The 15615-nt window shown below is 35.2% G+C and overlaps 1 protein-coding gene across 2 annotated transcripts in view; it reads right to left on the bottom strand.

Annotated features, from left to right (window-relative positions):
- Nucleotides 1-15615, bottom strand: part of EML4 (EMAP like 4) — a 159197-nt gene that overhangs the window by 60800 nt on the left and 82782 nt on the right. Inside the window, exons 4-7 of one of the 2 annotated variants that reach the window (XM_055327266.1) lie at nt 13857-14030; nt 11861-11989; nt 11342-11367; nt 11107-11139 (exon numbers count right to left, since the gene is read on the bottom strand). In XM_055327266.1, coding sequence (XP_055183241.1) covers nt 11107-11139; nt 11342-11367; nt 11861-11989; nt 13857-14030 — 362 coding nt within the window. The remainder of the gene's footprint in view (nt 1-11106; nt 11140-11341; nt 11368-11860; nt 11990-13856; nt 14031-15615) is intronic. The other variant, XM_055327267.1, reaches the window with a different exon arrangement.

Raw genomic sequence — 15615 nt, 5'->3', positions numbered from 1 at the left:
ATACCAAAATACCATTGGTTTGTTTCTCAAGACACATATTATGTTGGAACTTGTAGAAATTTAAGAGTTTGCCTAGTGCAACCCCCTACTTTTAGAGAAGGGGAAACTAAGGCTCAGAGAGGTCAAGTAAGTTTTTAGACTGTGTTCCAAAATTTTATTTAGAACTTGTGAAGCATTTTCATTCTAAAACTATGTTCTAGACCTGCAGCATCCAAAACAATAGCCACTGGTTACCAAATACTTAGAATGTAGCTAGTCTGAATTGACAGCTCTAAGTGTACAATACAGATTTTTAAGTCTTAGTATGAAAAAAAGAGTAAAATATGTCAATGACTTTTTTGTACTGATCACACTGAAATGATATTCTGGATATACTGGGCTAAATATTTTTTAATTAATTAATTAATTAATTAATTAATGATAGTGAGAGAGAGAGAGAGAGAGAGAGAGAAGAGAAGAGAAGAGAAGAGAAGAGAAGAGAAGAGAAGACAAGACAAGACAAGACAAGACAAGACAAGACAAGACAAGACAAGAGAGAGAGGCGCAGAGACACAAGCAGAGGGAGAAGCAGGCTCCATGCACCGGGAGCCCGATGTGGGATTCGATCCTGGGTCTCCAGGATCGCGCCCTGGGCCAAAGGCAGTCGCTACACCACTGCGCCACCCAGGGATCCCCTGGGCTAAATATTTTTAAACTTACTTGTATCTTTTTACTTTTTAAAATGTGGCTATTAGAACATTTTAATTAATGTATGTGTTATACATTCTATTTCTATTAGACAGTACTATTCAGACATTAGTAAGGTCCTCAGAAGTCCAATTACCTCATAATAAGCTTACTTGTAATCCAAATAGAAGATGGAGCTTTGGGCCCCAATAGTAGGAAATCAGAGAGTACAAATGAAGGTGTTTCTGTTCTATTATCTGTGGGAAGAGTAAACGCTAGACAGAATTTTTTTTTTTTAATTTGACTGTGACAACAGAGAGTGTGCAACCCAGTGTGCAAGCAGGAAGGGAGGGATAGGGAGAAAGAATCTCAAGCCGACTCCATGCTAAGCATGGAGCCTGAGGCAGGGCTTGATTCCACAATCCCATAGATCATGACCTGAGCGGCAATAGTCCATGCTTAATAGGCTGAGCCACCCAGGCACCCCTAGGCAGAAATTTAAAATACTTGATGTTAACACAGGTTGAGCCACCCAGGCACCTCTAGGCAGAAATCTGAAACACCTGATGTTAACACTTTCCTTCCTTTGTCCTTCCCATTACTAGCACTTCCCCTTTGGTCTACTTTTGTTAATTCAATCTTCTACTTTAGCATCTCCCCTAGACTGTCCTATGCTGTGAAGTGCTCCAAACTGCAAAACGATCTTCATATTCACCGAACTTTTTAGGATAGTTGTCTAAGGTGCTTTGAGAAAAACAGTATTGCTGAAATGATTCAGACAGATATAAATAACTAATTACTAAAGTTACTTATGTGTTTAAATAGACGCTACCCCCCAACATGGAGCCCAAACTCAGGACCCTAAAATCAAGAGATGCATGCTCTACTGACTGAGATAGCCAGGTGTCCCATACTTTCTTATATATTTAAAACATACTTATCAAAATTCATTAATAGTGAACTAACAGCAAGGGCAGCCCAGGTGGCTCAGTGGTTTAGCGCTGCCTTCAGCTCAGGGCGTGATCCTGGAGTCCTGGGATGGAGTCCCACATCAGGCTCCCTGCATGGAGTCTGCTTCTCCCTCTGCCTGTGTCTGCCAATCTCTATCTGTGTTTCTCATCAATAAATAAATGAAAATCTTTTTTTAAAAAAATAGTGAACAGTGAAAGGTAAAGTAGAGAGAGAAGTTAGTACTGGGCATACTCTGCTCCAAGATCAGTGCTTTTTTTCCCCATTGCTTGCTCCCTTTTTGGACTCAGAAATTAACAACAAAAAAGGCTTTCAAAGGTAACAGCAGAGATTCAGGGTTTTGGACTATGATTATACTAATTTTTGTAATGAGTACTGCCTATAGAAAATCTTCTGAGCTTCTAGAGTGCTTACAGTTTAACATATCTTCCCCGCCCCCAAAGTTTCCACTTTAGTAACCCAATTTTATTTGTATTTTACAATCTTCAGAACTAAAGAGCCCCCCACTTGCTGAAAATTGAAACGAAAATTTTATATATAACTATAATGTAGCAGAGTGTGATGCTATCCAATTCCAGCACACAGATAATTGGAGAATCTTAATTTAGTTTAGCTTTTACGAGTTCTATTCCCCAAAATCATAAGGCTCAAGAACAGATGGGTGAACAAGAGGCTAGAAATACTGATTACAATTTTATAGTAGAAACTGATGAAGAATATTCCAGGTAGGCTAAAGTCTTTTTTTATTTTTTTTTTAAGATTTTTATATTTTACTTATTTATTCATGAGACACAGAGAGAGAGGGTAGAAACATAGGCAGAGGCAGGCTCTCTGCAGGGATTCTGATGCGGGACTGGATCCCAGGACCACAACCTGAGCCAAAGGCACTCGCTTAACTGCTGAGCCACCCAGGCATCCCATCTTAAAAACAATAAATTCTCAAAATATTTCAAGTCCTAGTTAATGATCCAGTTATATTGTAATAATTTGATATTTTAAAATTCCAATGAAACAATGTAATCTGTAAAAATCTTTGGACTTTGAAGAAGGAACTTGATTTGTACAACAGAGTCTAAATTTCACCCCTTTTCAAAGGTCTAGCTATAAAAATAAAATGTAGAACCCTAAATTTTAAAAAAAGGAGGTGTAACCCTATTTTGCAGATTTAAAAAACTGTTAGTTGGGGGTGCTTGCCAAATATTACATAGTTTTACTTGCTAGGACAAGAACCCAGGTCTGAAAAATATGACTGAGTAGTAAAATGTTATATTAATTTTCTTTGTTCCATAGGCAGACTTCTACTGGCTGGTAAATTTTACTGAATTCTTAAATTACACAGGGGCAGGGGGCAGGGTGGGGATACAGAATGAAGATATAAAAGAAGTGAAGCTAGCCCCTTAGGAGCTTGTAGAGACATGACCAAGTCTTATGTAACTGCTAATCAACTGTTATATATCATAATGACAGTTTCAAGCCCACTACTTCAAGAATGTAATTACTTTCTTGAATCTAAACCCCCTTTAATCAGATTTCTCTTTGCTATTTTGTTTGTAACTGATTGTCATAAAAATAACTTTAAGTGTTTGCTTAAGTATTCTGGATTATTTTTATTACCTAAAAAAGACTTTCTTTGGGAAAAGATGGGAAGGAGGTCTCGCCCAACAATACAAGACACATAAAAACTTCCAAAAGACTTGTTGCTATATTGCTGAAAACTTTTCTGAGCTAAGCAAAATATGGTAGTATTTAAAAAACTCCCTCAAATCACTCATTTATATCCCCAGGAAAGTTATTTTAAACACTAAATTTTTTTCATTTTATCTGAGTATACCAAGTTGGATTTAATTTTTTAAAAATAAATTCAAAAGATAAACCCCGGTATCAAAATACTCATCTCTCTAGATCTTTTTAAAAAAGGATTTATTTCAGAGAGAAAGAACGCACGTGAGCATGAGTGAGGGGGAGGGGAAGAGGGAGAGACTCTTCAAGCCAACTCCCCACTGATATGGAGCCCACGATGGGAGCTAGACCTCATGACCCATGCCATCATGACCTGAGCCAAAACCGAGTCCGATGCTCAACCAACCTGAACCACCCAGGTGCCCTGCCTCTACCTTTTTTTCTTTTATTTTTAAAATGATTTTATTTAATTTGGGGGGTGAGGGAGAGGAGCAGAGGGAGAAGGACAAGCAGACTCTACGCTGAGGAAAGAACCAGAGTCAGGGCTTGATCTCATGACCCCAAGATCACCACCTGAGCTGAAATCAAGATGGATGCTTAACTGAGCCAACAGAGGCGTCCCTCTTTTTCAATTAACTATAATAGTAAGAGAACCAGGAGGTCCCAAGGGAGCAATAAAAACCTGTATGTGAAATTCTAATTAAACAGAATTAAAGATGCTTCTACTTTACCTTTAAAATGTTTTATTTATTATTTTTAAAAGATTTTATTTCTCTGACAGAGAAGAGACGAGACGAGACGAGACGAGACAGAACATGCAGAGGAACAGGGAGAAGCAGGCTCCCTGCTGAACAGGGCGCCCGATGCAGGGCTCGATCCCAGGACCCTGGGATCATGACCTGAGTCGAAGGCAGACACTGAGCTACCCAGGTGCCCCGATTTATTTATATTTTTAAAAGACATTTTGGGAGAGTGAGTGAGAAAACAAGCATAAACAGGAGAGGCAGAGGAAGAAGGAGAGACAATCCCAAGCAGACTCTGCCTGTGAGGAGCGTGGAGCCTGATGCAGGGCTCAATCTCATGACCCTAAGAATAGGACCTGAGTCAAGACTAAAAGTCAGATGCTTTATGGACTGCACCATTCCGGTGCCCCTATGTTTCATTTAAAAAAAAAAAACAACCTGAGTCAAAACAAAATTTAAAGATTTAATAAATATGAATCCACATAGGTGCTTGCTATATTACTTGTATATGTTCCTAGAAAGATTAAAATCTTTCACAATCTTCAAATAGTTTAAAAAGCTTTATTAAAGGCAATAGTCAATAACATTTTTGGTAAAACTGTCCCTTGGAGAACCAATTGCACAGTTCAGGAATGTGGCATGTGATGTGCTATGGTTCTTTCTGCAATTTGGTATGTATCACTGAATAATTGTACTTCTTTTCTGCTAAGCCTGATCACAAGTTTCAGAATTCAAAGTGCTACAGGAAAAACAGTAATAAGCGATAGAGTAAGAAACACACATGCAGGCTAACTGCCGTTTCTGGACAGTGGATTTTGAACTATGTGATCTCAGTTTATGGATGTGCTTGAGAAATGGAGATTTTTTCTGTTTAACTGTATTTTCTGGTTTAGATTTTTTAAAAAAGCTTATGCCTATGGGTTCTGAAAATACAGTACAGATGATGTCTTTAACCAAAACAAATCTGCACAAGACTAGGATGTTCTGTTATGAAAAGTCATATTCTCCATGTCCAAAAGGGACAGGCTGGGATGTTTCTTTCAGCTGAAGATAAGGAAAAGGGGATGTCAAGAACACATACTTTTAAAAGTTGGGATTGTTTATATTTAAAAAAATAACTGGACAGCCTTTAAACATATTTTAATCTAGAAGACTGCTAACAACATCAAGAAATAAGAATCACTGCTTCATAGGACTTAAAAAAACCAAACCAAACCAAACCAAACCAAACCAAACCAAACCAAACCAAACCAAAGAATCTCCAACAGAGAAACGGTTCCCCTGTCTGGTTTCCTTTTAAAATACACGGAATAGGGCAGTCCTGGAGGCGCAGCGGTTTAGTGCCGCCTGCAGCCCAGGGCATGATCCTGGAGACCTGGGATCGAGTCCCACGTCAGGGTCCCTGCATGGAGCCTGCTTCTCCCTCTGCCTGTGTCTCTGCCTCTCTCTCTCTCTCTCTCTCTCTCTCTCTCTGTGTGTGTCTCTCATGAATAAATAAAATCTTTTAAAAATAAAAAATAAATAAAAAATAAATAAAATACAGGGAATACATGGACAAAGCCCAGACCTAAGGACCCAAGTAATGTTTATGTTGCCTTACATTTCAGAAGTGAGTATATTTTTTGGAAGTGCAATACTTGGTTTCCTGCCCTTTCTGTGTGTTGTTCACACTAGAAGAGACTTAAAGCTAGCACTTTTCTTCCTAAATTCTGGAATTGCAAGGTTTTGTATACTATCTTAGTAATAAGGATAAATTCTACCTGTGGCTCAATTAAGGGCTTTTGACTTTTTTGGTTTGTTTCAAACTGCACACCCTCTCAGAAGGTATATACTCCCTCTCAGTAGGTAACACAATTTACAGACAGCAGTGTCAGTAGTGTCATTCTTGTAGATAAATTTTAGCTATTTCTTCAGATACAATGCTCAGTTTACAAAGGCGTGATCAGGTTTTAGGACAAAACATGCCTGGAGCCAGAAAGTCTGAAAACAACACATGGCATGAATAAAAAGCACCTACATTCAAATTCTTTAAAAGATAAATTAAAAGCAAGTTAGCTAAGGTATGAGGGGCTGTCCTACATTTTCTATTTACTGCAAGAGTGAGCTTTTAAAAAGTTATTAAAAGAGACTCTTCGCGACATCTTAGTCTTAGCCTTACTCTAAGTGAAGAAACTGAGGTCCAAGGTCTCAGAGTCATAGGGAAATCTTTATTACCGAATGAATAATGTTTCATTTTTTTTCATGATTTCTTTTGGAAAATTCCTAACTCCCACTCATAAATTTCAACTATTTAGGATTCTGATTCTTTAAACTTCCTATGGTACAGGTCATTTAATCTCTAACTAGGTCTCAAGCTTACTATTCTTGCACTTCCTGTTATAACACTTTACTTCCCTTTCCTGAGTGTGTAATGAATCTTCTGTTACTTAGAATGAATCTACATTTAATAAATGTAATGATTAACAAATACAGAAATGTATGTACACTATAATCAATGACTTCCTTGCTGTCTCTTAACAGAGCAAGAAAGCAGCTCTTGTTCTTGCTTCAGGCCTTGTGTATTTTCTTTTCTCTGCTCATGAAATTCTTTTCTCCAGATAACCATATACTTCACTCACTTCATATGGTTTAATGTCACTTTATAAGAAACATCTTCCCTAACCACTCTATGTAAAATAGCAATTCTCTCCTCTCCTCATTCTTTCTCCTGACACATTTTTTTCTTATTATGTAGAATATAAGTTCCACCGGGTGGGGGGAAAAAAAAAGTTCCACCAGTGCAGAGACTGTAACTGCTGTATCCCCAAGTGCCTAAGGGCAGGGCCTGACAAAACAAGCACTCAATAAATATTTGTTAAAAGTGGGACGCCTGGGTGGCTCAGTTTGAGCCCCTGCTTTCAGCCCAGGGCGTGATCCTGGAGTGCTGAGATCGAGTCCCAGTCCAACATCGGGCTCCCTGCAAGGAGCCTGCTTCTCTCTCTGCCTATGTCTCTGCCTCTCTATGTCTCTCATGAATAAATAAATAAAATCTTTTAAAAATAAACAAATAATAAATATTTGTTAAAAGAATGAATGTTTAAAATGTATATCTGATAAAGAATAATAAAGAAACATACCATAACTATAATGGCTGTTAAAAAGACAACATTACTCAAGTTTTTTTCCCCTTTCTCCAATTTTGTAAAGGAATTTGGTATTTTCAGATTATTTAAACAACTGTTTTGGCTACACCAAATTACTAAAGGGTTTTAGGTAGTATATATTTCAAAATGACTTTTAAAGTATTTTTCATCTGCAGTCATTTTTAGACAGCTAGTATGAGATAAATAGTTCTCAATTCTCTAAGATATTATAATAAGTGCTCTCTCATCTGAACACACCTACAGTTCCTGCATTGATTTGGTAGCACAAATGCATCTAAGCTTAGATCACTGAAGCAGCACTATGAAAGGAACTAAGAGAACTAACAGTGTGATCTGATTTAGGCAGATTTTAGAGTCATTCAGGTTCTCAACATGACCAGACAATTAACAAAACAGCCATAATTTGAAGACATTCAGGTTCTCCTCTAGAAAGGAGGACATATGACACTTTTAACATACTTTAAAAATGTAATATACTTGATAACTATAAGGATGAGTTTAAAGGTTCTACTAATTTTATTAGAGAATTTGTCAGATTGTTACCTATTTTCCCCAATAGATAATTTTATAAAAGGCATTTACAATACCCTATGTTAGCTCAAAAAACTTTATAAATAACTTATAATTATCAAATGTATAGTATGGTATTTGAACCTAACCTACATCTAACAATGAAAAACTCTATAGGAAAATTTCACAGTTTAAACTGAAGTGCTAAGTCTTTATTTCTCTTGCAGTGGGAGCAGAATCCAACAGAACAGGAGAAAAGTGATGAAGAGAGATTCATGTTTCAGGGATTTGAGTGTAGATAAAGACTGAACTTGGTAAGAATGTTTTTGGTGATATAACCTTTCTTCCCACACCTAACTCAGAGTGTCCTGTGTACATCCCATTCCACTCCACTTCCTACTGCTTTCAACTACATATAGTTCTCTTTCTTCTGCCAGAGTACTGATCAGACATGCAGTTTTATGGCTCTTCTTGTACTCTACTATGGCTGAAGGATACAGGACCTTCAGGTCAAGCTTCTTCTGCTACCACTCACCTAAATGACCAAATGTAAACAGTCTTCTTCCCAATCAAAGCAGATGACTTAGAGCAAGTCATATTTGTCATTGTCAAAAAAGAGCTAAAGAAATTAATAAATATTTTTAAAAGGTTGTCCAAAAATGATAGATATTTTGGATATTTAATACCTAAAGTATAAGAAAATGTGTTGTAAAATATGCCATGCAAAATGAATACAAATTTTAAAAACATATCTACTTCTATCAAATGAAGATAGTCTATCTATCTTTTCATCTTACTCCACACATTTGAGTACAAGATTTTACTGTCAGATTTACATATATTAGTAACTAAAATTTACTTGGTACTTTGTGTCAGGTATCACATTTTATTATCTTTAATTTTTATATTAACTCTTTGAGGGCTTATGATTGTCTCAATAATGAGAAAACAAAGACTAAAGGTGAAATAATCTCCTCAGGGACACACAGCTAAGTAAATGGTGAAATTGGTCTTTGGACTCCAAAATACATGTTTAAACACTGATACTATGCTGTTTGCTACACATCTCTACAAGTAGATTAAGTCTTACTTAAACTGAAAACCACAACTTTTCTTCTTTTCCACACATCTCCACCTCAAATGTTCCCTCATTTTACCTCGTTGCTCAAGCTAGCCTTCACAGATTAGATTGCTGCTGTTCCTTTTCTCCTATATCCTTACCTATCTTACCTCTTAAACCATTTAGAATCCATCTACTTTCTATAGGCTCTGTTTCAATTACGGTTAGGCTTCAACTACCTCACAAGCTGAAGCCCAAGAGTTCTATGAAGGTACCTTCTAATGATGGAGTCTGTATCCAAGCAGAATATAGCAGATTAAAATGGAAAAATAATAGACTCAAATTCCAAAAGTAAGGCTTAATGCAAGCAACACTTAACTTTATTAAATTCCAACACCTGCGACAATCTAATTAAAATTCTTGTAACTGAATTTTTCTACATCCTTTTCTACCTTTTTTTTTTCCTACCTTTCCATTTTATCCTTCTTCCTAGACACTAGCTAACACCCTGCTTAGCGGTGCTTCTGTAGCAAAATCCTTCACTCTTAAATACGTTTATTTGCCTGCTTACCTGAACGACTTTGAAAACTGTTACCAATATAAACCACTCACTTACTGTATACTAATCTTATGTTCCTTTTACCTTCCAAAGAACATACAACATGAGAAAGTGGCAGGCAGCTCTACAAGGATTTTATAAAATTTGAGCTCATTAGCAAACTATACAATAATAATAGCACTGTTTTATAGTTTTACAATGTTTTATATTTTTAAAATGTTTTCTTTTTTGAAGATTTTATTTATTGGGGCGCCTGGATGGCTCAGGTGGTTAAGAATCTGCCTTTGGCTAGAGTCAGGATCCACCCACCACCACATCCCCCGTCCTTGGATGGAGCTCTGAGTTAGGTTCCTTGCTCAGCAGGGAGTCTGCTTCTCCCTCTGACACTCCTCCCACTTGTGCTCTCTCACTCTTTCTCAAATAAATAAATAAAATCTCTAAAAATTTTTGAGAAAGAACAAGCACGAGTGAGGTGGGGAGGGGCAAAGGGAGAGGGAGAAGCAGATTCCCCACTGAGCAGGGAGCCTGATCTGGGACTCAATCCCAGGACCCAGGGATCACGACCTGAGCCAAAGGCAGACACTTAACTGACTGAGCCACCCAGGCGCCCAAAAGTGCTTCCATATACTTCATTCTTCAGTCATGAGGTAAGCTTTATAGGTACTATTCTCAGATTAGAAAACTAACTCAGAGACATTGTCATTTTGCCTACGTCACAAGGCTATTATGCAAAAGAGCCAGGACCAAATTCTAGACAGAGACTCTGCATTCATAGTTCTTTCCATTATTTATCACTACCTGTATTTTTAAAAAATGTTCTGATATATAATAAGAATTATCTTTATAAATAACATTTCACTTTTTCCTTTCAACCATTACTTTAGCTATATACTTAATTATAAAGGAAGGAGAAAGTAGGATCTAACTATATTAAAATGACAGCAAAATTCAACTTCATTCAGAATTTCTACATAAAAACCAATGATCCAAAGAAGATTACAAAAAAAAAAAACAAAGAAGATTACAAATAAATATTTTTCTTATTAGAATCAAAAATGGCAAAAATCCATAGCAATTAAGTTATTAATCTTTAACACAAATTTTAATCACATTGTATCTGGTTAATAGCCCAGAAAACAAAGATAACACACAGAAATAAGCTGTAAAAAAGCATGCACAGAAAGGACATGCTTTCATTTAGAACAGCATGCTTCAATTAAATTTGCAGGCAATCTAAGGAGAATATAAAACTGATGTAATAGAACTTACCTACTTTGCAATTAAATTAAATACACATTTATAGACAGTCTGCTCTCCTTTTTTGGTCAGAACAAGCCAACAACAGCAAGTAGCCAGAAATTACAATTAATATAAAAGAACAATTCAAGAGGAAATGGATTTGCTAGACTCATTATGTACTCAGTCTTAGCTTTGAGAAATGAGTGATTATTTGCAATGAGGTCGGCAAGACAGGAAATTGAGTTAAAATTTATCAATCTTTTAAATGGCTTTTCTAAGTACTTTTTTTTTTTAAAGGGGAAATTCTCTTTAGTATTTTATACCTCTTTATAATGACATTTATTTCTATTGTTCACCATGAATCTTCAGAGCTCACAGAAATAAAATGAACTTTCTGAATAGCTGGATTCACTAGTCCAAATTATCCTATTTCTCATATTAAGAGGAAAGTCAGAGAGTATAAATAATGAAAAGCCAAATAAGAGATCCAGGAAGAAATTAACTTAGAAGGCGACCAACTGTGTAGCTTATTCTTACCTTGGTTGTTTTTTTCACGGGTTGACATTTTTGCTGGTTGAGACAAAAATGACATATCTTACAATAAAAACTGAGCATTTTCTTAAATGACTATAATAAATGCACTTCTCTTTGATTATTATGAACTAATAAAGTACACTGTACGGAAATAAGCCAATATTCTTAACAATTAGCAAAAATTAAGCTGATGTAGAAAAAGAAGATAAATATTTTTTCAAAAGAATTTTTAACTTACCTTGGTTGATGATGACATCTTTATGCCTACAAAAAAAATTTCAAAGACATTTATAATTTTACTTGGCTTATCATAAGAATCACCCAATCATTTCTTTAGGCTTATCTAAAGAAATTATAAAAGGCTTCAGTGTCTAAGCCATACCCAAGATAAATCTTTAGAAGTGAAATTCAGTCATTAGTATTTTTAAAAGTTTGTCACTGGTCTCAACTATTAATATATACTGTTTAATAAAACAGTAATTATTCCAGAAGACTGTCTAAGCAGTGAAAGTATAGAAAGAACCTACAAAAAAAATAATCAAAACTTATGATTAGTATAATTTATCTTTTGAGTGGAGAATATTATCACAGGAGGATAGCTTTCTTTCTTTTTTTGAACACTTAAATACACTTAGAAGGAAAAAAAATTATAACAGATTTTTAAAATGATTTGAAATAGGTACATAATTGTACATGCAAGCATTAGAGTCACAGAATTACTAATTTTCAGATATAACTGAGAAAGTGTAATACTTACTTGTCTGCATTTTTTATAACTTTTGATATTAATTTTGATGTTGAAACCGCTCTCAATAATTTATTACGACTCTCATCTGAATTTTCCCACGAATTATGCGATTTTTCAGCTGTTGGTGTTCGTTTTATGCTGAAAGAAACATATTAATTTCTTAGAGAAAAATTCTATGAGTAGCAAGGACATGTAATTGACAGCTTAAATAGAACATAAAAGCAGCAATTAACATTTCCTTTAAGCTAATCCAGAAAAGAGAAGGAAGGATTAGTTGAAAGGTTCCGCCTGGATGAGTGAAGGAGTTAAACAAGGCAATGACCAAGTCTGTTTATAATTTTCACTATTAGAAGATTCACTAGAACAAATATACTTGATTAAAAATACTTGATTAAAAAGTAAATCTGTACTTTTTGTTAAAAGAAAATTCATGCTTAAATTTGAGTAAAATATTTCACATAATTTGTGAAACTGCATGAGTCTGTGGGGAAAAAAACGTATTTTTCATAGTCATTACAAAGCTGTTTTCATCTTTAATATTCCTGTGTAATCAAATGACACTTTCTAAGTAAAACATAGGATTAAAGGTAAAACTCCTATGACATTCTTTAAAGACAATTTTTACCCACGATCAGAAATAATCATGACTTACTTAACATAAGAATGTTATATTATATCAACACTTATTCCATATATTTATGAATGAAATTCTTTATTTAGAAATGATTTTTAGGCTGCGTTGCTAACTATCCTACCACTCATCCAGTCTCCAATACTTCTTGCAACAGTATATCCAAAGAGCAATTTAGAATGGCAAAGCACATTTCCAGGAGACCTTAAGAAGCTGAAAAAAAGATCTGGGACAAGGATACCAAGTCAAATCAGAACCTTAAAGAGACTGATTATAAAAAAGCCACCTTTAACCACACACAACCCAAAGTTATATAACATTAATAAAATATATCCAAGAAAAACTCCACATGAGACCAGACAAAAAAATTACAAACCATTTAGATAGCATAAGAATCTGCATGAGACACAGGCGAAGCATTTTTTAAAAGTTAAACATGCATCAATCAAATGAAGAGTGTTCTGTTTTCCCAAATTTCTATTCAGGATTTGAGGCAGAATATTAAATTGATCAAATAAAAATATATTATAAGTCTTTGAGGAATGGTTATCATTTATTTTACTAAATCCTAGCTAGTTCTGGGAACGGTTTAATATATTCCTAAGATTTCCAAGCGGAAGTATGATGAATAAGAGTTATTTATACCTAATCATAAAGATTGAATTCCCATTTTTAAAGTAGGCAAATCTCCTTAAGTTGGTCTAAAAATCTGATTACAAGACAGGTAATAGCACTGAACTCCCAGCATGCAGGTTTAGATTCCCAATTTAGGTTCACACACATTGTTAGAATGTTTCTCCCTTCTCCCCCTCTCATAACTTTAAAATATTAATTATTACAGACACAGAGAGAAGCCCTCAAGCAAGCCTTTAGCATAGAAAAGACCAGGTGAAATGGATTTCTCTACTCAAGCAAGAACTTATCCTCCCAAAACCCAAAACTGAAACTGAGATGCAGTCACAATGAAGAGCCATTTGCGGAGAAGGGCCCTTGCAAGTTTAAGGTTGTAATGATGCCAAAATATGAGGATAATTACATATGGTACTTTTCTGTGCATGGTTATAAATTTATGCACAATTTATATAGATTTTTGTAATTGTACTATAAAAATATTGTTTGGTTATTAAGGCCTTCCTTTTATCAAATTGTTTGTAACTTAGGTTTTCTCTTTTCCAGTTTCAACTGAGAAATTTTGACCTTAAATCTTCTTTCTCCAAAGTGCTAAAATAAAGATTTTACAACAAAGAAGATTGGGGGTGAGGGGCCACCGGGCTTTTCTCTTGGAATCCATGGATAGCTAACTTTTCTCAAGTTGCAGAATTTTAGGTATCATTACAACCATTCCCTAGCTCTGTACTCAGGGACAGTTAAAACCTTTTGGTGGGAGTAGAATTCTTGCTTTCTTGAGTTTGTCTGTGTATTTGGAGAGGCTGTGAAGAGGGCTGGGGAGAAGGTGATGCTCGAATTTGTGGACTTTGATCATTAGAATGAGATTCCTCTTTTTTTTCCCTCTGTCCTTGTGGTTTTTCTTTCTTTTTTTCTGTACCACTGTAAAATAAAGTATAACATGGAACAACACATATTTAAACAAACAAAAGATATTTCAAACGATGGAAAAAGTGATTACTATAGATTTCAAAATCCTAAATCATACAGCTAATACAATTTACACTGCTTTCAATTAATGATAATATTTCTTTGAAAATTCTGGAAGCTATTAAAATCTTCAGGGAAGAATTTATATGAATTCTAAGGCAATATATCACCTATGAAGATTGCCCTTTGGGACCAAAATAGCCCAATGCATTTTGCCATCTTGGCAGATTTGGGGGAACAATGGCATCTCTCTTAACTGACCTCAACTTACCCAAATCAGAGCATCAGCGACACTTCCCTTTACACATAAAACTCAAGTAGATTATTCTGATTCCCATTTCTTCTAGGTTTTTCTCCTCTTGCTGGTTGAGTTTTAAATCTATCAGGAATTATAGGTATCCCCCCACTGATACAGAACCTGCTTATGCCACTTGTATTGATTATTTTAATTATATAAATTAAATACAAAGAAAACAGACAAAATACACAGAGAAAAGAAAAACTAATTTCCATGAAAACTAAGTTGAGTGCTCTGGAAAGACCCCTAAAATAAAGTTACTAAAAAAAAAAAAAAAAAAAAAGTCATTAAATTTTATATAGGTGAGACAGTTATAAAAAGTTGAGGAAAAGAATCATGAGACGGGTTTTTTGCAAAGCGAGAGTTTTACATTTCTTACTGTCTTAAAATTGAAACTAACAATTATAAAAAATAACATGGGTATATTTTATGCAAGACAGTCAAAAAATCTAATCAACACACACAGAGAGTGAGAAGCTTGGCCTTTCATAAAACAAAAAACCTGATAAATCTATGTGAATATATTTAAACTAAGATATTTATATATAAATTCTTAGGATTCTGTACTTTTGATTCTTAATTAATGAAGCCCTTGCATTCTCAATCATTGGATAAAAGTCCTTTTATGGCACATTTTGGGCAATATTACAAACCAGGTAGAACCAAAATCTGAATTCCATGGTTGAAAAGGCAGAAAACCATGAACTGTCTTCAATTCTTAAAGTTACAATTTGACTATGAGATGCATGATCTACAAGGAAGTGTGTTCAAGAACATTTTAAACAAATATACATAGTAAATACAATTTATTACAGAGTAATAGTTAAAATAAAAATTTTTAATTAATTTAAGAGGGACACCTGGGTGGCTCAGTGGTTGAGTGTCTGCCTTCAACTCAGAGCATGATCCTAGGATTCAGGATCAAGTCCCACATCAGGCTCCTTATAAGGGAGTCTGCTTCTCCCTCTGCCTATGTTTCTGCCTCTCTCTCTGTGTCTCTCATAAATAAATAAATAAAATCTTAAAAAAAACCAAAAACAACTAATTTAAGAGTGCATGCATGTGGGGGGGGGGCAGAGGGAAAGAATCTCAAGCACACTCCCTGCTGAGCTGGAGCCCCACAAGAGGCTCAATCCAACATCCCATGAGATCATGACCTGAGCTGAAACCAAGAGTCAAGTGCTTAACCCACTGAGCCACCCAAGTGGCCCTAAAATATAATCTTTAAAATGACATTTA

Source organism: Nyctereutes procyonoides, unplaced genomic scaffold (genome assembly GCF_905146905.1).
Source record: "Nyctereutes procyonoides isolate TBG_1078 unplaced genomic scaffold, NYPRO_anot_genome, whole genome shotgun sequence".
NCBI classification, from domain to species: Eukaryota; Metazoa; Chordata; class Mammalia; order Carnivora; family Canidae; genus Nyctereutes; species Nyctereutes procyonoides.
Note: the sequence above shows the minus strand (reverse complement) of the source record. Positions and strands in the feature narration are given on the sequence as shown.